Here is a 24,202-nt window from a genome sequence, read left to right as displayed (position 1 = left end):
CTTGCGGGGGGTGGGTCTAATTAGCCCCCAGTGACAAAATGTAATTTGTAGCTCAATTTCGATTTCCATCGTTATCCTTATCGTAGTTTAGACTTTAAACCATTCACGAAATAACTTTTTCTCCTCTCCCTTCATATCTCTTTCCTCCCAATCTACCTCTCTCTGAACTTATTTGGTACTGAAAGCGCGACAGGACAACCAAGAGGATAGTGACTTTAACTACAATTCAAATACATTTCTTGGTTCACAGTGGTAAGTATCTTGCAATTTATTTTCAAGAGATCTTATTTAAAAAAAAAAAACAAGATTACCCTGGTATTACATCGTAACTAATGAAAGCTGGAAATTATTTTTCAATCACTAAATCCTAATTATGTCTAAAGAAAAAGTTTCTGCTCAAACTCTCACACTTTCGAAGTAATACGTGTCTCGCCGGTGAATTGATCTCAGACCATGAAGTTTGAGATCGGAGAAGAGCCATTCTAATCACTTAGTAACTCACAAAAGCGTGCTAACAGTGACAGACTCTCTTCTTCGGATCAAAGTAGTACCAGGTGTTGTGCATATCTGACCGTTATGTAATCAGGGTATATGTTATATTTGATGGAATGCAAGACGCACTATTCCCTCCTACACATGCACACAAAAACCCCTAAAAAGTCTCAAAAAAAAAACAAAAAAAGTCATCCTGGTTCCTACATGCGAAGGTGTGGGTCTTCCACAAGTTGCAGTACACTAAAAACTTTTCCTCTTGATCATTCGCTGCTGAAATTAGGCCGCATCTAATACACCCGTGCGTCTTTTGATACCATCAAATACGGTACTTCTGTCCAGCACCGTCGTAGGGCATGGACATTCTGAACAATTGCTCGGAGCTGTCATGGGTCAAGGGACCTATTTTTGATATATGTATGCTGTGGTTTACTGTCAACAAACAAAGACAAAAGGGCTGAATGCACTGATTTCCTTGGGAACCTATATACTGCTTAGGCACTCCCGCTTTTCCGTATATTGTATGTATGCACTGATGTGGATAACCAAGTTAGCTTCCTTAGACATATACGTACAAAATATTACAGTATCAAGAATCGATAAACTTACTGAACGAGGAAAGCTGATTTCGTTGATATGTGTACTAGACAGTTAAAAGTTACACACACAAATCACTTTGGTTTTTCATCTTTTATTAATATCGCCTCCCTCCTGGTAAATACCTTGGTTTCATACATACAATCGATGTGAATGTATTCTTCCAGTAGAATAGAAAAAGAAGCGTTTAAATATTCCATATATTTCGACTGTTACTGGTGAATGGGAGTAATTTTGTTTTCTGTGTATATTTGATTTAATTCTTTGAATTCATCATATAAAACGGAACACACTCACTATGTGCCGTCACTCAAAATTTGGATACTAGTATGGTATTACATGAAAAAACATGAATTTGCATGCTAGATGGGTTTTTTTTCTTTTTGAAAGGCACATATTTTTAAACTCAGAGATGTGAGGATTTATAATCAACGACAAGGGTTCGAAACAGTTGTTCATAAACCATCTTTCTTGAATAAAATAAAATCTTGACGCCTGTTGAACAGCTGACCTAAAAATTAGTGAAAGTTTTGATAGGAATGTTCTATCAATGTTCTTTGTATTCAAATATATGAATGTACTCAAGATCAGCAGTCTTCTTCATTTTTAATTCCTATTGAATGCATTATAGGAATATAAATTGACCACAGTACTTATTTTATCGGATCCCCTGGAAGGACGAAAAGCAAGGTTGACTTTGACGAGATTTAAACTTGGAAAAAACTTAAAGATCTAAATTAAGCACTTCATGTGGTAGGATATTTTAACAATTCGACCAATCCAACGCCCTAGTCATTTTACAATTTATTCCAAGGCTGGGTTGTATTATTGTAGCAAGACTCATACTGCATAAATAAGTAATACTTCATTTTGAAGTAGTTTCTGATCTTATGCGTACTATTTTTCCACAGAAAATGGCACAACTGATATCATTGAGTTTTAAAGGTTGTAGGATTTCTTTTGTTTATTAGATGTTTTATGGTTATCGCTTGGTTTTGTATTACAATGTGACATCAGGTGAGTCACAAATCACAAATAGGCTACACTGTGTCAATGTTGACATCGTTCTGAAATTTACGGTTAAAATTTCAATGCATAACTTTCTGTTGGAATGCAAACAATTTCCTCCTCTGGGTCCTTGTTAAATTAATTCAGTGATCACAGAGGATATTATCTGGTTCTTATTGCATCATGAGGAATTTACTGCCAATTCGCAATATGTTGATCTCCTCAGTCTTGAACTTCCCTATTTCTTTTTTGTTAGTTTGAGTGATATGCAATGTTCAAAGATTGGCTGCAGTGGATTCTAATCCTCTTTCTCTGTCGTCCCTTCTGATATGAAGCTTGCGAATAACACTTTATGTGGAAGCTTCCATTTGAAATTAGGATCTTACGAGTTTAAATATCCTTTCTACTAACGACACAAGGTCTGAAATATTCAGCGGGTGACTAGCCTATTACGTCGATCCCAGTGTTTAGTTGGTACTTATTTTATCGACCCCGGAAAGATGAAAGGCAAAGTTGACCTTGATGACATATGAACTCAGAACGTAAGGCCGGAAAAAATGCTGCTAATCATTTTTACCGGCACGGTAAAGATTCTGCCAGCTCATTACCAGTACGAATTTTTAATGAATTTTAATATCACTGGAACGAATTACCTTAACTCTAGTTAAGTATCAGAAATATTGCCACTGGTACAGATACTATAAAGGCATTAATTTATTATAAATAGTTTATCTTATAAGAGAAAAACTCTCACTGCCAAACCTCCATAAACATTCTGTAAGTCTCTGATCCCTTTTATCTTAGTTCACTTTGTCATCAGTATAAAAATAGCACTTGCTTGAAAAAAAAGGACAGAATTTCTTGTGTATATGGAAATTCATAATTATCATCAAATTCTCTCTGCATATCTGTTTGATATGAAAGGATGCTATCATTATTGCAATTCGTCATTATGTGTCAGTAGCTTTGTATTTTTGTCAAAACTATTTAAAACATTCAAGTCTCGATATCACAGTCTATTTAACAATAAGTAGGTCGTACGTGATATTTTATTCACTTTCCATACCCAACGAACTTGCTGTACAACTGGTTAGTATTGGTTCGCTTATAGTCCTGAGCTCAAATTTCTCACCATGCCTTAAACTTCTCACCAAATCGGAGGAGAGACGTGGTTTCTTTGTAATTAGTTCTTCCTGGTACTGAACATGAAGACAGAGATGAACGTATCACAATATGTTTTCCCCTTTCGTTTATTCTTATTTAGCGACCCTTTGACGTTATCGTGAAATAATCTTGTAGGAAGATATAAATGCCACCGTGGCTCTTCAATAGCTTTGATAGCATACTTAATTATGAAATCCTCTTTTTTTCCTTGGCTGCAAATTGGCAGAAAGTCAGCAACCAAAAGTCCAAACACTACTCTTGTTGACTCTTCCGTTCATCCTTCTGAAAAATCGATAAAACATGTACCAGTAATATACTGATGTTTGATTCAGTTGATTTTATACTTTACTACTTCGAAACTGGTTTTGTACTTAATGATGGCCTTCACTAATCTTATCGTCTACCAACATGAAATTTTACACTCTTCAAAGAGCAAAGGTTGCGTGAACGATTAATTAGCACGATGTTCATTTCTATTCCAAGTTTTTTTTTATCAGTGCTTCTCGCTAACAATTCAACCACATGGTGTATGTTTGTCTTTGTGTCCCTCTCTCTCTCTCTCTCTTTATATATATATATATATATATATATATATATATATAATTGGGGTGGCTACTCTACTTCTTCCTCTACTTTCCTTCTATTTTCTCACTTATCTAGCCTCTTTTCTGCAGTTTCTTCATCGCTTTTCTTCCCTCTCCTCTTCCTCCTTTGTTTAATCTCCTCCCTCATTTCATAAGATTTTTTTTCGTATTCTTTTCATTCCATTCTTTCTCTCTTTGATTTTGTTTTATTCTTCTCATTCTTTCTCTCTTTCCTTCTTTCTCTTTCTCTCTCTGATTTTGTTTTATTCTTCTCATTCTTTCACTCAGATGCGACGTTCGTCAAGTGGCATTTACAAATATTGGATAATTTATTTTTTTTCTATATATTTTCTTTTATGTACACACTGAAACCAATCAAAGTGTTAGTCGCAAATAGCACATTCACACACGGATACGCACAAATATTACATAAGTACTGATGTATACTTTCTCATGAATAATACTGGCTCACTGAGACACATACATATACAAATAATTATATATTCTTATATATTGTGTGTGTGGGGTGTATAAGAAGACAAAAGCAAAACGCTATGTTATCAAGGACAAAAGAGTAGTTAATACGAAATGTAGTCATATTTATTGGAAGCTGCTGAAAACTTTATTAATCGTTACATTTAGTTCCAGCTTTCCAGTCTTGGAACAAGATGTATTAATCGAGGAGGCGGAAGAAGAAATACGAAAGTAAATAATGACAGAGCGAGTCTGGAAATGGGTGAAAGGAGTTTTGAGCGAAAACGTGGAAAATCCTAAAAACAAATCTAGGACGGGTACGTTTTGCTCGTAGCCATGGAAGAAATTAGGAGGAAGACGAATGAGAGATCTTATTGGCCAGAATGAGTGGGCGGGATAGGGTTAGGGTTAGACACATAGTTCTTGGAACTGTAAGCGAGAGAGGGGAGCGGTTGATAAAAGTATCGGTGGTGACAGGTAGCCTAGAAGGAATAAGATAAACGTAAGGGTAGGTGACGTATGGTAGGTAACCCGTGGCCTAGAGGGGAAAGAGTGATGGCTAGTTGTACAGAAGGACGAAGCTATAGTTAATTTGATAGGCAGATAAGGCTAGTCCAATGCAATCTTTTATACATAGAATTATGAAGCGTGAATGAGTTAGGGTGACGAAGAGGAATAACAAAGATGATGTGGTCAGCACAGAAAGTTACTATTTGTAAATCTCACAACGAGAGATATTCAGCAACAGTACTTTGGAGTAAAAAATATTTGCCAACATAACATGACAGTCCTGGTTTAGGACGAATTTTGCTGTAATTTAGCCCCAGGAGACATCTATGTCTCCTGGGGCTAAATTACAGCAACATACAGAGATTTACAAATAGTAATTTTCTAATTTATAGATCAGTGACTAGTTGTCACTTTGAAAACTATATATTGCGAATGGGAATTTGGCAGTGCCACCTCTACCCTAACACGCAAGATTCAAATAGGAGTGAGATTTTTAAATGAAGTAGGACACCCTAAAAGTTGAAAGAATTGCAAAATTGAAAGACATTGTGAGAGACTGAACCCACTGAGGCCAGAGGTAGATGTTGAACCTTGCACCTCGGTGGTGAATTATATGGACGAAAAGGAGAAGATGAAGTAGTAAGTCGTAATTTAATTAGAAACTGTGAAAACTGAAAAACATTTGGTTGAACTTTTTGGTTTAAAAAAGGAAAAAGAAACCCTTTCCTATAGGTTTAAAGGAAAGGGAATGGACAGTTTCATCTTGCAGTGGGAGCGAGATGGCTATCTCATTTGCATTGTAATTTTATTCATTTCACATTCATCCTTTCATGTGTTTTTTGTTCCCACATGTCTGTATATGTCCCCTCTGTGTTTAGGCCTTGTGCCAGTAATAAAGAGTTAACCTCTACCTGAACATTTTTGTTGTTTTTTGAAGAATTCTAAGTGGAATTTTTTTGTGCGAGGGAGGCCACCATCATTGGGTGGTGGTGAAGAATTGAAAAATGAAAAGTTATGTGGAGGCTACTAGAGGTCAAGTTCCCCTAGACTGACGTGTGCTGAAGCTGGAGATGATACAGTGGAATGAGGGGTTGATAACCAAATATTATAGTATGATAAAGAAAGAAGGGTCAAATATAAAAATGACCCTGCCAGAGGAGGAAAAAAGGAAAATGGAAAACAAGACGGTCATATTCAGAACATTTTCGAATATGAATAGGAGAATTGAACACGCACCGCAGAAAGAGATAGAAGAAATCTTGGAGGAACAAATAGGAGAAAGGATAACGTTCTTTACAAGAGGAAGGAAATATGCGTCAATAGTAGTAACCTTTGTATCAGAGGAGGTGAAAAAATACCGACAACAGGCTGATACAGGGAGAAAAATGGACGTTGATGCCAAACTGTTTGGGCAAAGAATCGTGAGGGTTAGGGCGGGAAGAATCCCACTGCCAGTAGACCCAGAATGGATAATAGCCGCAATTTTTAATTCAGAGCTGAGGAAGAAAAGCAAAGACCTGAGGATTGGAATGATAAGCCGAACACAACAAGTGAAATGCTGGGGCTACAGAGTAGAGATAATATGTGCAGTGAGCCCGAAATATTATGACGAAATGGCGGAAACTTTGGAACTACCAAATGGAGAAAAGCTGGAAATAATGTTGGAGGGGAGACCCCCAAAGTGTTATAGATGTGGTGAAAGAGGGCACTTGAGAAAGAAATGCCCTAGAGCAGCAGTGGAAATGGTAGAGGAGAGTGTTCAGGGAGATATAATGGTAGAAAAAAAACAGAAACGGAAAACAGAACATGATGGGAATTTTGCGGAGGTGAAACCCAGAAAAAGAGAAAGAAGGAAGTCACTGACAACAGTGGAATTGAAGAAGTGCAAAGCAATAGAAGAGGAAACCCAACCCATGACGAGAATCGGAGAAGATTTACCAGTAGGATCACCAGTAAAGGACTTACAAGTACGGAGTCATTCAGACCAGCACACATTCAAACACATTGACATGCAAAAGCACACAAAGTAATAATGAACAGAAACAAGACAACCCAGAATTACGGAAACTTAGAATTACTTAGACACACAGACGAAACACGTAGAATTACAGTCAAATGAACACATTGTGAGAGACTGAACCCACTGAGGCCCGAGGTAGATGCTGAACCTCGCACCTCGGTGGTGAATTATGGAAAAGGAGAAGTGGTAAGTCGTTATATTTTTGTAAAAACTGTAACTGAGAAAAACATTTATTTGAACTTTTTATGGAAAAACAAGTAAATCTTGCAACTGTTGAGTAAACTGGTTTTCAAAAGGTTTTTTATAATGTAAGGTGAAAGGGAAGATGTAAGTCGCGGTTTCCCCTCTGATCTGGGTGGGAAATTGTTAGCTAAAATGTTGGTTTAAAAAGGAAAAAAAAAAAAGGGAGTTCATGGTTTCATCTCGGAGTAGGATCAAGATGACCATCTCATTTTCTTTGAAATTTAATTCATTTACATTCATTCCTTCATGTGTTTTTTGTTCCTGCATGTCTTTGTATGTCCCCTCTGTAATTAGGCCCTGTGCCTGTAATAAAGAATTAACCTCTACCCGAACACCTGTCTCGTGCAGACTCGGAATTTTTGCGTCGTAATTTGCTGTTACCAAAGTTATGTGAGTTCGTTCTGTGTCTTTTTGTCTGGTATTGGGATTTTTGTGTATTTTGCTTTGAACTGAACTGATGTCCTTCGTGGAACAGTAATTTTCGTCCTAGGGGGCAGAAAATTCTGTTTTGAAATTATTGTGGAAAAAAAAATTATTGCTGAACTGTTTTTCTTTACCTGTTGCTGGGTAGTGAATTTATTTTGTAATTTTTTTATTATTTTTGGCAATTTAAAAAAAGTATATGATGGAATTTAAAATTGCATAAAAAAAAAGATTTTCCCGCGATGGGAAAAGTTAATACCAGTGAAAATGTAGGTGAAACGAAAACAATTGGAGACAGTTGGAGAAACAGTGATGAAAGCGGACTGCCCTCTGAAAAATAAGCCAAACCAGGAAAGAGCAGAGAAGGAACCGGAAAGGATAGAAGAAAGAAATGAGGAAGATTGATGGGAAAATACAGGAAGAAAACAGAGGAAGAGGAAAAAGGACAGCTTAAGTGAACCCCACCCATACCCTCTCAACCCCACCCTCCCCCTGCAGACAACAAACCAACCCATTCCTCTCCGACACAAAAAAGAAAAAAAACAGCAGTCATAAAAATAACCGCAAAACGACCTTCCCACTTGTTTTGTTTGCGCTTCATTGAAAGATGTAAGAAAGGATGTGGTGGATAAGTTAGTACAATGGAAAGATGAAAAAAGTGATAGACATGAAGGGAATGAAAAAAGAAAAAATGGTTGTAGGCACATTGGTGCCAGAACACAGAATGAAAATAGAGACTGTAAATAAAGCGCGGAATACAGAAAAATGATATTTGACACAAACGAAGTACCGGACGGAATAGACTATGATAAATTACTGGATTTATATGGTATTAACTTTAATTGGATATGAGTTCGTTTAAGAAAAAGAACGATACAAAAAGGGGGGGGGGGGGAGAGAAAAGACTGTAAGAATGTTTGATTTAATTGTATAAAAACGTTTTCATTGAAATGTAGGTTTGAAAGGAAAAAGGAGGTCACCGTTTCGTCTCGGAGTGGGGCGGAGATAGCCGTCTCATATCATTGTATTATATTCATTCATTCATTCATTCATTTTCACTTGTTGTTTGTCCCCACTGTGTTTGGGCCTTGTGTCTAGAATAAAGAATAAACCAATAGCTGAACAATTATTTTGTACTGATAAAGGGAAATAACCCGGAAATCATGATGCACAGATATTGCTTTGAGCTGAATGGGGGTGCTAGATTCCCTTGTTCAAAAATATAAGGACAGATCGTGTCGTATAGCCAGCTGGAGACGATGTCTCCTGGGGCTAAATTACAGCAACATTTGTCATAACTAGGACTGCCATGTTATGTTGGCAAATAATCTTTACTCCAAAGTACTGTTGCTGAATATCTCTCATTGTGAGATTTACAAATAGTAATTTTCTAATTTATAGATCAGCGACTAGTTGTCACTTTGAAAATTATATATTTCAAATGGGAATTTGGCAGCACCACCTCTACCTGAACAGTTTTTTTGTTTTTTGAAGAACTCTAGCCAAATTTTTTGTGCAAGGCCACCATTGTTGGGTGGTGGTGAATAACTGAGAAAAATGAGAAGTTATGTGGCAGCTACTGGAGATCGAGTTCCCCGAGACCCATGTGTGCTGAAACAGGAGATGTTACATTGGGATGGAGAGTTGATAAAGAAATATAGTAGTATGGTAGAGAAGGAAGGGTCAAATATCAAAATGACCCTGCCAGAGGAGGAAAAAGTGAAAATGGAAAAGAAGACGGTCATATTCAGAACATTTTTGAATAAAAATAGAAGAATTGAACGCACAGAAATAGAAGAAATTTTGGAAGAACATATAGCAGACAGCATAATGTTCTTTACAAGAGGAAAGAGATATGCGTCGATAATAGTAACCTTTTTATCAGAAAAGGCCTCCAACAGGCTGATACAGGGAGAAAAATGGACTTTGATGCCAAACTGTTTGGACAGAAGAATTGTCAGAATTAGGATGGGAAGAATCCCACCGTCGATAGAACTAGAGTGGATAATAGTGGCGATTCTTTATTCAGAGATGAGGAGAGAAAGCAAAGATGTGAGGATGGGCACGATAAGCCGAACTCAACAAGTGATGTGGTGGGGGTTATGGATTAGAGATAATCTGTGCAGTGAGCCTGAAATATTATAATGAAATACCTGAAACTTTAGAGCTACCAAATGGAGAAAAGCTGGAGATTATGTTAAAGGGGAGACCCCCAAAGTGTTACGAATGTGGTGAAAGAGAGCATTTGAGAAAGAAATGCTCTAGAGAAGCAGTGGAAATTGTAGAGGAGAGTATTCAGGAGAATAGAATGGTAGAGAAACAGCAGAAACAGATAACAGAACAAGATGGGAACTTTGAGGAGGTGAAAACAAGAAAAGGAGAGAGGAGGAAGTCACCAACGATAGTGGAATTGAAGAAGTACAAAGCAACAGAAGAGGAAACCCAACCTATGACAAGAAACAGGGAAGATTTACCAGTAGGATCACCAGTAAAAGACTTACAAGTACAGAAACATTCTGACCCACAGACACTCAAGTACATAGACATGCAAAAACACAGAAGTATAGACGAACAGAAACAAGATAACTCAAAATTACAGAAACCTAAAGACATAGACACACAGATGAAACACGCAGAATTACAGTCAAACAAAAGCACAGACACAGACACACGGAAGCCAAGAATTACAGAAATACAGAGCCAAAAAAAACACACACACAAGATACAAGCAGGAGCAAGATTTTTAAATGAAGTAGGACACCCTAAAAGTTGAATGAATTTCAAAATTGAAAGACATTATGAAAGAGTGAACCCACTGAGGCTGGAGGTGGATATTGAACCTCACACCTTGGTGGTGAATTACGCGGAAGAAAAGGAGATGAAGTGGTAAGTCATGATTTATTTTAGGGGCTGTGAAAGACTGAGAAAAATATTTGGTTGAACTTTTTGGTTTAAAAAAAAGTAAAAGGAAATAAGTAAATCCTGTAACTATATAAATGAATATTTGTTTAAAAACGTTTTCTTTAAAATTGTAAGGTGAAAACGGAAAGAGAAGTCGCAGTTTCGCCTCAGAGCGGGGTTGGAAATTATTATTTAAAATGTAAAGTTTTAAAGGAAAAATGAATTCACGGTTTCATTTCGGAGCGGGAGCGAAATAGCTGTCTCATTTTTATTCTAATTTAGTTCATTTTACATTCATCCGTTCATGTGTTTTTTGTTCCCGTATGTCCCCTCTGTGTTTAGGTCTTGTGTCTGTGATAAAGAATATACTTCTAGCTGAACAATTATTCCCTGCTGATGAAGGGAAATAATCATGATACACAGATATTGTTTTGAGCTGAGTGGGAGTGCTAGATTTTTTTTCAGATCAGTTTTCATTACTTTGTCCCAAGTCTTTCTTGGTCTCCCACTTCTTTGAGTGCTTAATACTGCCTTATACAGCTGTCATCCTTTATATGCATCACATACCCGTGCTAGTACATCTTTTTCTTTTGCACACTTCACTTAATCCCTCTTATACTCAGTTTCTCTCTCAGCTCATGTGTGCTCTGGAGTTCATCTACTGGAGCAAGTTTGCTTCATTTCTTTTGAGCCTTCTGTATTTAAGGCACCCATTGCAAATGAATAAATGAAATAATATATAGAAAACAGATACCAAATTTGATCAATAATCAATATAGTAAATTCGAAATATCCATAAATAGATGCAGTCAATAAGTGATACATTAGTAGACCTACCCTTAAACATGTGCAAACACTGAAATAATATAGGCACATGTATATTTGTGCATACAAAAAAAACCTATTTACCCTAATATATACTTATGTCCTCACACACACACAAACAACTGTAGTCTTTTCATGGGAGTAACCAGACTTGATGTTGATGGTGTTAGGCTGAATTTGAGGCTGGATGATCAATATGAGTAGGGATGTTGCCTACACAGGCAGCAATATTTACACGAAGGCTTAAGCATCTTTGCAAATAGAAGCATATGAAAATACTTTTATATTAGTATCCACGATATAACCTGATACTTGCTAAGAAAACAAGGGATAGATGAAGATGAATAGTTGCAAAAACCTTGAAAATCATGTGCAAAGTGAGAATTAACAAGAGTTCTCTAAGAAAGAAAGCATGCTAGTTGGTATCCATCAGGACTCAGTTCTAAACTATGAATCCTCCCAGCTATATTAGAGGAGTCTCAGACTTGTTATCTGTTAGCTATATTAGAGGAGTCTAGGACTGGAACTCCTATATACAGATGAGCTAAATCAATACAAAATTTGGATTTCAGTTGCACAAAATCTCCTTGACTGTGTCAAGAATGATGAAAACTGTTAACTTTTTGCTCTTGGTTGTAGTTTTTCTCGTTTGAGAAGAACCAAATCAAATCTTCTTCTGGATTTTTCAGTTTGTTTAAGAGCCTTTTAGAGCTGAGGTAGTCATTTTCTTTTGCTTTTTCTGACAAATTGACTTTCCTAATCATATAAGACTTATATCTGATGTTTTCATGGACAACATTTCTGACTGTTCCTTGTAACACATGGAGATCTTTTGCAGTTGACTTCATGGACTTTCTGGGATTGTAATCAATGGTCTGTTGAACTAACTGGATAAATTCAGGTGTTCTGATGATTTCAGAGCATTTAGAATGCTTTTTATGCTTTGATACTAGTGATATGTTTCCATCTTCAGTCTCTAGCTCCTTACAAACTTTGTAGACGCAAGATCTGGCAACTTTTAAAAATCAACGTATTGGCTGAGAGGACTACTACTACTACTACAACTACTACTGCATAACTCTTTTTTCCACTTACTGGCAAGTTTAAACTGATTGTATTTTCAGACCATGGAAAAGACAGATTGGAAATCACCAAAAGTTATTGAATGCAACAAAAATATGAACAGTGCAGAGGCCAAGGTAAGCTGTGTACATTTTTACCTATTATAATGTTTTGGGTATCTAAGGCAGTGAGCTGGTAGATTCATTACTGTGCCAGACAAAAGACTTAGTGGCATGACGTCTTGCTCTTTACGTTCTGAGTTCAAGTGCTGCAGAGCTTGATTTTGCTTTTCATCCTTTTGGTGTTGTGGGTATAAAAACGTGTTGAATCAGATTTAGGAACACCGTTAAAGTTCTGGGTTGGTTGTTAAGAGGGTTGATGAGCAACAGGCTTATCGTTATAGCTACAAAATTAATTTTGTGATTATTTCAGTAATGATGTTTAATATATACCAAATAAAAAGATAGAATTGGTATTTTCTGTACTCACCAAATCTCACAAACAGCTCATGTTGAAAGTTTGTTGTAATTGAGGAGTTTGGCTTTTTATACTTACAAATTTCTGACCATTTAGAGAAACTATCTACTACCACTAAGGACCAGTGAAATCAGTGTGTAGCCTCGACCAAGGAACATCTACTTTTGGCTAAGGTTCACTTTTTATCATTGGTAATTTTGCTGCTAGAGCATATCCTCTGCAGCCTTTCACTAAATTTTCAATTTCTCTATCCATTTTTGACCAGTACATGTAGCTATGCATTAAAGCTTTCATCCCCAAAATACCAAGATGTCCAACATGGAATTTGCTCAACATTTTCGTTTGTAGTGTTTCAGGTATTACTACTTTCTGTGCAGACATCAGTACACTATCACAAATTGAGTATAGGTTCACATCTTGATTTTGTTTCACACCAATCCTGTTCCTGTCCTCAATATTCTTTTCATTTTTGTTATGAATTTGTCCTTTTCTGCGTTTTGTTTTATGTCTTCTAGGGTCACCAGTAATTCGCTTACTACATTCCACATTACATTTTTTATTTCTCCTTCTGATCTTAATGCTGCAATTACCATATCTTCGAATGACTCACAGTGTTTTGGTATCAGTTTGGACAAACCCTCCGCATGCCTTAGTTTCTTTGACAGTAAATATTCCATTTTGAAATCATAATTCAGCAATGTAGTGCCCCATCACTGTAGTCTATTAGCTGTGTGTGTTAGCATTCCCTTTTTAGAACCATATATCGATAGTAGTGGATGGTGATCTCTTTTTAGACAGAAACTTCTTCCATGCGTAACTCTACGGAATTTTTTTACATCGAATATAATTGCTAACGCTTCCTTTTCTATTCGGCTGCAGTCCCTTTCGGCTAGTAATAATGGTCGTGATGCATAGGCCATTGTCATATTTGTGCAGAAGCACTGATCCTACACCGTAATAACTTGCATCTGTAGCTTCAGATCAAAATGCGTTAACGATAAGTTTGATGTTAAAATGTTTTTTAATTTGTCAAATGCCTTCTGGCACTTATCAGTCCAGCACCATTTTGTATTTTTCTTTAAAAAATCATTTAGTGGGTCCCTTACATTGTGTATATTGGGAATATACAATTGGTAGTAATTTACTAATCCCCAAAATGCTTGTAGGATAGTCACATTATTCGACATGGGCATATTTTTTATCATAGTTGCTCTGGATGGATCTGGTTTCCGTCTGTTTTCATCTATTATCTGGCCCAAATATTTCATTTTTTCAGAAAGAACTCACATTTTTCTTCACTCAGCTCCAAGCCATATCCTCTTGTTTTCGAATACCTTTTTTAAGTGTTTTACATGTTGTTTGTGTGATTTGGTTTTTATTAAGATATCATCTAAATAGCAAAATCACAGTCACCCATCCATTACTTGTTGAAAAATGGAAGGAGCACTTTTTAAACAGAAGGGAAGCTGCTTAGATTTAAATAAACCACTGTGTGTATTAATGGCTAATAAGTGTGAGAATTCTTCTTCTACTTGGATTTGAAAGTATGCTTCTGAGAGGTCTAATTTTGAGAAGAATTTCTCTCCATTCAATTTTGTGAACGCTTCCTCAGGATTTGACAATGAGTAGTTATGTGACCTTAAGCAATCATTTAAACCTGTTGAAAAATCTGCACAAACTCATAACTTATTATTTTTCTTTTTTATGTAGACCATAGGTGCTACCCAATCTCAGTGGTCCTTCTCGATTATTCCTAGGCTTTCAAGTTCCTTATTTACCTGTTCTAGCTCTGTGAACAGTACATTACATTTTGGCTTAAATACAAGTGTTGCACTTTGAACTATTACAATTTTTGCCATCCGTATGCCCCTTCCACTACATCTGACCCACATATTTACAAATATATATAAACAAACTAACATTTGTTTTTTTTTTGTAAGTGTGGAAATGTGCATTGTAAGATACAAATAAGATGATAAATATATTTTCGAATGCAGAGACATCATTAGAACAGCAGAAATATTGGGTAAATTACCCTTACAAAGCGGGAAAATTTGTCAACAAACAACCATATTCCATTCCATAATGGCTACCTCTGAAGAGCACAAGGGATACATAATTGAACTTTTACCTAACAAACCACTGAATCCTTTGTACGAAACCGATTAGTAAGATTGGCTGTGATGGATATATAAATATTGTACTCTTTGATTAACATCAGCAGTCCCAGCTCCAACAACAACATATTGGCAGCCACAGCAACAACAACAACAGTGACACCAGCACGTACAGCACCGACAACACATGCCCACGAAGGTACAGCACCAACAACACACGCCCATGGAGATACATTGGATGTTCTGGGAATTCTTTTAAGTAATGTCTCTCCAACCACAAGTCCTCCTTCAGAGTTCTAGAAAGGAGATAAGTAACATCACTGGCCAGCTACATCTGGCAACTAAGAGATGATAGGATTCCATACTTGGTCTCATGGAAAATCCTCAAGAACCCAGGCTCCCACACCAACGGGACAAAGCATTGCAAGTTATGCATAGGTGAATGCGTGAGAATCCTAAAAGACTCGCTTAAACCAAGGAACACCCGTAACTCTATAGGAAAGTTGGTTATACATCATTAGATGTATACCTGACTTTCCTATATAATATTAAGAAATATAACGGAATGCTGAACTCCAGACTATCAACTTAAACAACATTTATTCAGGTGGTAAATATATACATCTTTAGCTCTTGTTGTTACAGCTTCTGTGTGTGTGAGTATAGTTGTTGGGATGTTGTTATGTAGATGTAAGCGAGCTGTCGAGTGTAAGTCCGAAAGATGGAGAGTGACAGCTAAACACGTAAAGAGACTGTCTCCAGAGTTGGAATGTTGGAGACACTGCTTGACACGTCCATGCTCATGGCCGGCCGACCGAGAAAGAGATAGAATTAAGCGGGAAAGCTTGCTTGTTTAATTCCACGCATGCGTGAGACTACGCATGCGCACGGCGTTACTACAACTCCATGAACGGAAATTTTCGGGCCATGTTTACATTTCAGGAGGTTCCTGCTACCTGGAGCCTACAAGATGGTGGCACAGCTGGAAGTCGATTGCCAATAGCAAAGGGAGATAATCTCCAATTATTACCTTTGAGTAGTGAGGCATTTCCCCCTCCATATTTCTAAGAGGTCCTGGGCCAACAGGTTTTTGGGATGTAACAATACGCCATAAAGCCGAACCCTTTATGGATGGGAAACCTAGGGTAATCCCATAAATTGGCCTTCCCCATTTTTAATATATATATATATATATATATATATATGTATGTATATGCTAAGGGTTGACAAATTCAAAAGAAGCTATGTCCAATGACTTAGAATAAAGTACTCAGATAAAAGATAAATCTGAGAGTAACTTTTTTCTTTTCACTTTTTAATCACACACACACACACACAGTATGTGTGTGAAATCAATTTCTCGTTATGTCTCAGCAAGTGAGAAGCGAACTTACGACTAAGTGTCTGTATATTTGTATGACAGAAAGTGGTGTGGGGAGAGAAAGAGGGAGGGTGCGTTGAGGAGAAAAAGTTTGATCACAAGACATGAAAGGCTTTTCGGATATTTTTACGCAATTGTTTATGTGAACGTATGATTGAGAGAAAGCTAGAGTGTGTGTGTGTGTGTGTTGAGGGGACCGTGCAGTATTGAAGACTATGATATGTATATATCAATAATCATATGATTCCATCAACATGCGCTAGCACTTGGATGACGGACTCTTCAGTCTCTCACGTCTCCACGCAAAGACGAGAACCTCCGCCATCTCGGTCAGTGAAACGCAGTATGCCGACGACAATACCGCCCCGAGTCTGACCGTAGATGGCCTACAAAGGACGGCAGATCTTTACAATACGGCTTATGAACGCTTCGGTATGCAGTTAAACACATTAAAGACCAAGACACTGATCCAACCTGCACCAGGCCAGAACAGTCCACCCACAAATGTTAGCACCAACAGCTAACCCCTAGAAGTTGAACACTTCTCAAACTTTGGGAGTATTCTTTCGAAGACACCCACATGGGAAAAGTACGTGGAGAACCGGATCAGGGCGGCCCACTCCGCCTTCGGTAGACTCAGCCAACGTGTATTCTTCAATCATGCGTTGACTATCCAGACAAAGATTGGGTTTTCCGTATCAGTCCTGTCAACTCTTCTCTACGCTCGTGAGACTTGGATGCTGTACCACCGTGACTTCAAGCACCTTGAGTGCTTCCAGCAACCCAACCTACGACAGATCCACAATATTCGATTGGAAGAACACATTATCAACAACGAGGTTCTTCGCTGCGCCTCACTACCAAGCGTCGAAGCTACCATTCTTTGCCATCGTCTCTGCTGAGCAAGTCACATCCAGCATATGGAGTCCTCTCGTCTCCCGAGGACCATGCTTTACAGAGAACTTGCAATCGGAACAAGACCCAGAGGAGGCCCGAAATTCCGTTTTAAAGACCAGCTCAAACGGACCCTGGCTCAAACTACCATCTAGCCATTCTCATGGGAACAGATTGCAATGGATAGGACAGCCTGGAGGACTGCCATCCGCAATGGAGCCAGCTCCTTCGAGCAGAACAGACAACAGGATGAGGAGGTAAGACGCACAAGAAAGGAGCGTCTTCAACATCCTCGATCCGCACCGACCATCCTGTGCGAATTCTGCCCACGACTCTTTCACCACCGACTCGGACTCCAAAGTCACATTCGGCACAAACGTCTTCCTAGGAGACTGGATAGAAACTGACGAACCCAATGCTCGCATACGAGCTGGAACAGACGGTATGATATGTGAAGAAGAAGAAAAAAAAGAGCATAGCTACACAAACGTGCCCTCCCGAATTTGTTTGTTCATAACCCACCCCAAAATGGATATTTTTGAATGCTATTTTTTGTTTAACAAATATGCTTCAAATGGTGCAGATTCCGATTATATTGGAATTTATTGCGAACTTTTTTCAACAAAGTTTGGGGTCTGAAACTTCACAAAAGCCGGTTTTGTTTCTTCATAACTTTCAGAAAAATGGATATTTTTTTAATGAAATTTTCGACAAAGACATTTCAGATGTTCATTACGACTATATCAAAATTTAATATGTAAAAGAGAGAGAAAAAAAAATAGTGGGTTCGCACACATTGCCTACAGCAGACCCCTTTAAAAGTACAGCCCCAGCCCTCTCCTTCTATCTACGCTAGTGGGTTCGTATACATACATACTGACACATCACACTTGTTTTCAAAATTTCAAGTTTCCTTTTGTGATGTGTCAATATGTACGTAGACAAGCCTACCAGTTTTTCTTATTGCATACTAAATTCCGATATAATCGTAATATAACACCATCTGAAATGTATTTATAGAAAATTTCTTTAAAAAATATCTATTCATGAAGAAACAAAATCAACTCAAGTAAATTTTTCGAAACTCCTCTTTCCACGCTCGGAAAAAAACTTTTTCACAACGAATTCTGATATAATCGGAACTTCACCAGCTGGAGCATATTCGTAGAAAATTCCGTCAAAAGATAATCCATTTTTCAGGAATTTATGAGGAAACAAATTCAGAGCGGGTGGCACAATTGTATAGACAATGTATGTTTACGTGTGACTATAATAGGGATAGGGGTGGTTTGGGTGGGAGAGAAGAGATTGGAAATGCGTATTTTATAACTTGAGAGAAAACATGTCACATGTGACAATTTTTGTGTGCGGATATATATATATATATATATATATATATATATATATATATATATAGAGAGAGAGAGAGAGAGAGAGAGAGAGTTTGTATTGAAGAGAAAATGAGAAAAAAGTACAGAGAAAGTGGGAGGAGCATAGGAAAAAGAGCGAAGTAAAATAAATGAATGGATGGGGTGTGAAAGAAAGTAACCACTGCCTTGCACACGTCTCTCAAACAAAGTACACTGACTCAACAAATCCAAACTAATATTTGTTGTAATTTTTGAAATATATATTTAAATTCAGACTTGGTAATTATTGTACGAGAAACGATTTTTTTTCTCTGAAATAAAGTCAGACTAACAGAAAAGAAAGAACAAAAATCCACCACCACTTCGAAAGAAAAGAAAAGAAAAGAAAAACAAAAAGTTAACGAAACCTATTTGTATTGTTGATGTGATTGATTTTTTCTTCTTTTCCGGTTTGGTTCACTTCCGTTGTGCCTGGTCCGGGTGGGTCCTAAGTTAAACCTCAACAGCGTCACTTTACCGCGTGTGTGTGTCAGTGTTGTTAGGCCGGCAACACTTTCTCCTTCATGCTATTACACCAACTTGTTGGGCCGAGTGACATGAAGAATTTAATAAAAAAACGGAGCAATAGTAATCTTCAGGGACAATGGAATCGGTATCCTCGGACTTCAAACTCTGTTCAGGAATGTTTGGTTAGTAGAAACAAGCATAGACATCTCTATTTGCTTTTTTTATTTACTTTTTTTTCCCCCCCAAATATTTTTATTGCATTTTTTTGCTTGATATCGAGGAAAGTTTTTTCTTACGCTTATATAGTATTTTTGTGTGTATATAAAATGTGCGTGTGTATATGTAATTATGTATGAATGTATATGTGCGTGCATATACTTACGTGTATGTATGTGTGTGTATATATATATATGTGTGTGTGTGTATATATGTATATGTATGTGTGTGTATGTATGTGTGTGTATATATGTATATATATGCGTGTGTGTATATATATATATGTGTGTGCGATTATGTGTATATATGTCTGATTATGTGTGTGTATATATATATATATATGCACATACATACACACGCGTGCGTGTATGCTTGTTTGTATACATGTAGGTGTATGCGTGCGCCTGCATACTACATGTATGTGAATGCACTTGTATATAAATCTAGGTGAATATATACATGAGTTTGAGGGTGTTGTGTATGTGTACATGGGCTTTCGTTTGTGCGAGTGAGAATTGTATATAAGTGTATAAAATCTCTCTCTCTCTCTCTCTACATATTTCAGTTGTGTTTAACTATGGGGTATCTTGTTCAATTTCTGTTATTAGTTTAGTGGTAATTAATAAAATCTGGATGTTTTTGTACGAAGCATTGTTAACTATTTTCTTTAATAAATATGTTAGTTACAAACAGTAAGAGAAGCTAAATTTGCACTTGTTGTTGTTGTTGTTATATTCTGCTGAGGGCAACTTTGCTTTTTTTTATCTTTTCTGGAGTCGATAAAATTAATACTTTTATTGAGTATATGTGTTTTCATTGTTAGGTTTATACATTGTAATTGACTACCTCCCCCCTTAACATTTCAGGCCTTGTGTCTAAAATAGAAAGAATTATCAATTATTTGATTATTTATTGTAAAGGCTTCTTTTAATCCTTTAAAAGTTTCGGATTGTGTGCTTTATATGACACCTCACCTTTTCTTTTACTTCATTATTTTGTCAATACTCTTCGAGTTCAGATCCTGCCGACATACCGACTTTCTTCTGGGATCGATCAAATAAAATACCACCAGCCAAGTAATGTGGTCGATAATATAATCTGTTAAACTTTACGGTGATCTTAGGTATTTGACAACTACGGTACTCATATCGAAATTTAGCCACCTTTACACCAAATGTGAGACCTTATGCTTATTTAAGAAATCATTCATTTACCCACCGTCACCGCAGTCATTTCCAGTCTAGTGTCGTTAAGATTTTTATTCCTAATCTTCAGGACTGCGTTTCTCAAAACTTTTTTTGCCAGCAGCCCACACGCTAATACTTCTACAATGTAATAGATACATGATTTACAAAATGAAACCAGTAAAACATTTTTAAAAATGGGGCATTATAATACAATTGTGCTCCGCCGACTTTATATTCTCATAGCGTTTAGAAAAAATATATTTTGTAATGAAATTTTCTACAAATATCTTTTAGATGGTGTAAATTACGATTATTTAGGAATTTGAAAAAAAAAAGAAAATGAAAAAATCGCTGGGTGCGCACTCGTGCATACTGACACACCTTACATATATATTTACAAAATTAAACTTGAAACTTTGAAAAATTGTGATTTGTCAGTATGTATATTTTTTAAATAATATTAAATTCGATAGAATTGTAATCATTACCATCTGGAAGATATTTGTAGAAAATTTCATTAAAAAAAATATCCATTCTTCTGAAAGTCTTGTGGGTATATACTTAGGTAGGTATGTCAAAAAATTGACTAAAATGGTGTGTGTGTGTGTGGGGGGGGTATCTTGTGCGCAATTCGAATGTAAAGCTTTTCGAAAAAAGTGATAGTCACAATTTAAAATTAAGCATGGCGTGCTTGTGTGGTAAGAAGTTTCCTTCTCAATCACTTGGTTCCAGGTTCAAACCCACTGCATGGTGCCTTGGGTAAGTGTCTCCTACTATAGCCTAGGGCTGACTAAGTGGATTTGGTTGATGGAAACTGAAAGAAGCCCATCATATATAATATGTGTGTTTGTGTTTGACAACAAGTGTTAGTATGCTTACATCCCTGCAACTTGGCAGTTTGGCAAAAGTGACCAATAAAATACTAGGCTTTAAAAAAAAAAAAAGTTCTGGGGTCGATTTGTTTCACTCAAATTCTTCAAAGCAGTGCTCCACCATGGCCACAGTCTAATGATTGAAACAAGTAAGAGATAAAAGATGTAAGAAATTCAACAAAATGAAGAATACAAAAGACTTTTATAAATGTGAAAGTTATTTTTTTTCTCTTTTGGTTTCACAAATGGTGGTGGATCTCTGTCATTTGGTGATGAGATTTCAGTTGCTTGTCCAACTGAATGTCTAAGTGGCTGCATTCCATAGACAAATGTACTCTTAATGTAATTATCAGGAAGAATCAGTGTGACAAGGCTGTACAATCTGAACTACAGGTTCAATCCACCTGACTGACTTCTATAGTTTCTGTCAACCTAAGACAGTGAAATGACATTCACTTTAGATAAATATTTTCCAACTTATTTTCCCCTTGGCAGGCCTCGCTATAACTTTTCAGAAAAATGTATGCCTAGCTGGTGGTTAGAAAAAGACCTTATTTTTTAATATGCTATGACAACAAGTTGGTGAGCTCGCAGAATTGTTAGCATGCTGGACAAAATGCTTAGTGGTATTTCATGTTATTACATTCTAAGTTCAAATGCTGTTGGGGTCGACTGTGCCTTTCATCCTTTCATGGTTGATAAAATAAATAGCAGTTGAGCACTGAGGTCGATCTAATCAACTTAGCCCTTCCCACAGAATTTCTGTGCCAAAATTTGGAACGAATATTTTAACACAGTTATTTAATACAAAAGAAAATACTGGTAATTCTTAAGTACTGAGTACAAAAAAAGGTACATATTAACTAAGGAAAAAATATTCACAATTCCATGTCCCATTAAAAAAAAAAATTTGTATGCCATGTTCCAACACAATTTTCCCAGGCTCCAATAGTGGAACATATGCCCCACATAAGGAATCACTGCCTTAGATGCTATGCTGTAGGATCAGACCTGGGACCTTTTAGCTGGAAAATAAACTTCTTAACTATTCACTCATGCTTCACCTACTTAACAGTTTTGCACCATCATAATTATTTAACAACTGTTTTCTGTATTTGCATGGGTTGAATGGTCCAACAGGATGTGACATGGTTTCTGCAGCTGAGTGTCCTTTCTAACACCAACTACTTTACATTATATGTTAGATGTTTTTTTTTTTTAATTATTACATCAGTACCAGTGGGGTTACCTTGCAATCTGCAAGACTGAGGGCTTAATGTGGGCCCCTGTAACTGCAGAGGAATAAATTCTGAGTGTTAGTATGGCAGGGCAAAGGGGGGAGGGCAACGTTAGCATTGAAATAGTGAGAAAGGGAGAGACTGAGTGATAAAAGGGGTTGTACAGTAATTATAAGGACAAAATAAAAGCAGAAGGTATGAAGAAAAGGATGACAAGATAAGAAGAAATAGACAAGGAAGTTAATTTTCAGTCTCAAATCTGTTCTATAAATATAATTACTTATTTTTTAAGAAAATAGAAGTTGACAATCCAGTTTCAAACAAAAGCCTATAAAAATTGAATTACTTTCTATAAATATTTACATTCTTCTTGCAAAAATTAGTCAGGGACAGCTTTTGAATTTTCATTTCAGAATAGTATCACAGGAATTAAGGAATCCACTTTTGGTTAATTTTTAACTTTTTCCTCAATTTCTGTTTTTACACGACTTAGATTTCTCATCTACAGTTTGACAGCTTTGAATGAGATGGGGGGAAAAAATAGTCATTAAATTTTTTTAATTTATTCTCAAGAGGTGTTCTTGAATTGAAGCAAAAAAGAAAAAGAAATGTTGTATAAGTCTATTTTGGAATAAATTTCTAATGTTATTGGCAATGGTAGTTATTGCTTTTGACAGTAAAATGGAATTTTTTTTGTTTGGTAGATTGCTGGGAGCACTATAACTTATTGCCTATAAATTGTGCTGTTGGCTTTTTAGCTTAATATTATTTGCTGAAGATTTATACTCTGTACACTTTGCTGTGCAAATTTTAAAAAAAAAAGTTTTTAATCTGTAAGAAAAGTGAACGTTTAAACTTTGATCTATGATTTATATGGTTTATTATAAAGGCTATCAACAGAAAAGTTTAATGTTCTACATACTACAGTGTGTCATAAAGATGAGTTTTTAAACTGGTTTTTTGTGACTGAGTGATGGATAAATCTCTCTGGACCAGATGGTAGTATTTTGCCAGTAACATTCTACATGTAATACCTATTTCCAACATGATAGACAACCCATGAGATGGACAGTTTGTCTGGGCTAATAATTCTAACCTTTCTAATGTCTTAGTGAAAATGTTTCTCTCAACAACCCTTGTCATATAATTTACCTAACAACATCATTGTCATCGTTGTCATTACAACCATCATTACTTTTCCGTTTTCTTTTTGTGTCATCCATGCTGGCATGGATTGCATACACCACAGCAATAATCACTCAATCAATCTTTATCTGTTATTTCATCTATAAACCTTTTCAAGTTTGTTGTACTTAATCTGATAACCTAGCGTTACATCAGTTTGTCCATCTTAAGAGCTGATTGCTTTTAGCCTTTAGCTTTTCTAAAGCTAAGAAATATGACACTACTTATATTTTGTATAGCTATTAGCTTCTGCTTTTATGTTTAATGTATAGAGTGTTCAAAAGCTATTTTGAAAGAAATATGTTGTGAAGAAAAAAGGTGAGAGTCAATGTCTCATTTTTCCAATAAGTATAGGAGGCAATTTTAGACATGTTTTGATATTATTCTGATCTCATCAGAAAAACTTTAAGAAATGTGTATCATTGTGTATACATACATATATATGTAGTAGACTT

General features: G+C 36.5%; 1 protein-coding gene across 4 annotated transcripts in view; it reads left to right on the top strand.

Annotated features, from left to right (window-relative positions):
* The first annotated feature begins 165 nt into the window (after positions 1-165).
* Positions 166-24,202, top strand: part of LOC106880268 (oxysterol-binding protein-related protein 11) — a 177,224-nt gene continuing 153,187 nt past the window's right edge. The window contains exons 1-2 of one of the 4 annotated variants that reach the window (XM_089363742.1): positions 166-252; positions 12,366-12,440. In XM_089363742.1, coding sequence (XP_089219868.1) covers positions 12,369-12,440 — 72 coding nt within the window. In that variant the 5' untranslated portion in view covers positions 166-252; positions 12,366-12,368. Of the gene's footprint in view, positions 253-12,365; positions 12,441-18,689; positions 19,232-24,202 lie in introns of those variants that run through there. The other 3 variants (XM_052973273.2, XM_052973272.2, XM_089363744.1) reach the window with 3 other exon arrangements.

This window comes from Octopus bimaculoides, chromosome 15, assembly GCF_046866305.1.
Source record: "Octopus bimaculoides isolate indiv1 chromosome 15, ASM4686630v1, whole genome shotgun sequence".
Classification (NCBI taxonomy): Eukaryota; Metazoa; Mollusca; class Cephalopoda; order Octopoda; family Octopodidae; genus Octopus; species Octopus bimaculoides.
Note: the sequence above shows the minus strand (reverse complement) of the source record. Positions and strands in the feature narration are given on the sequence as shown.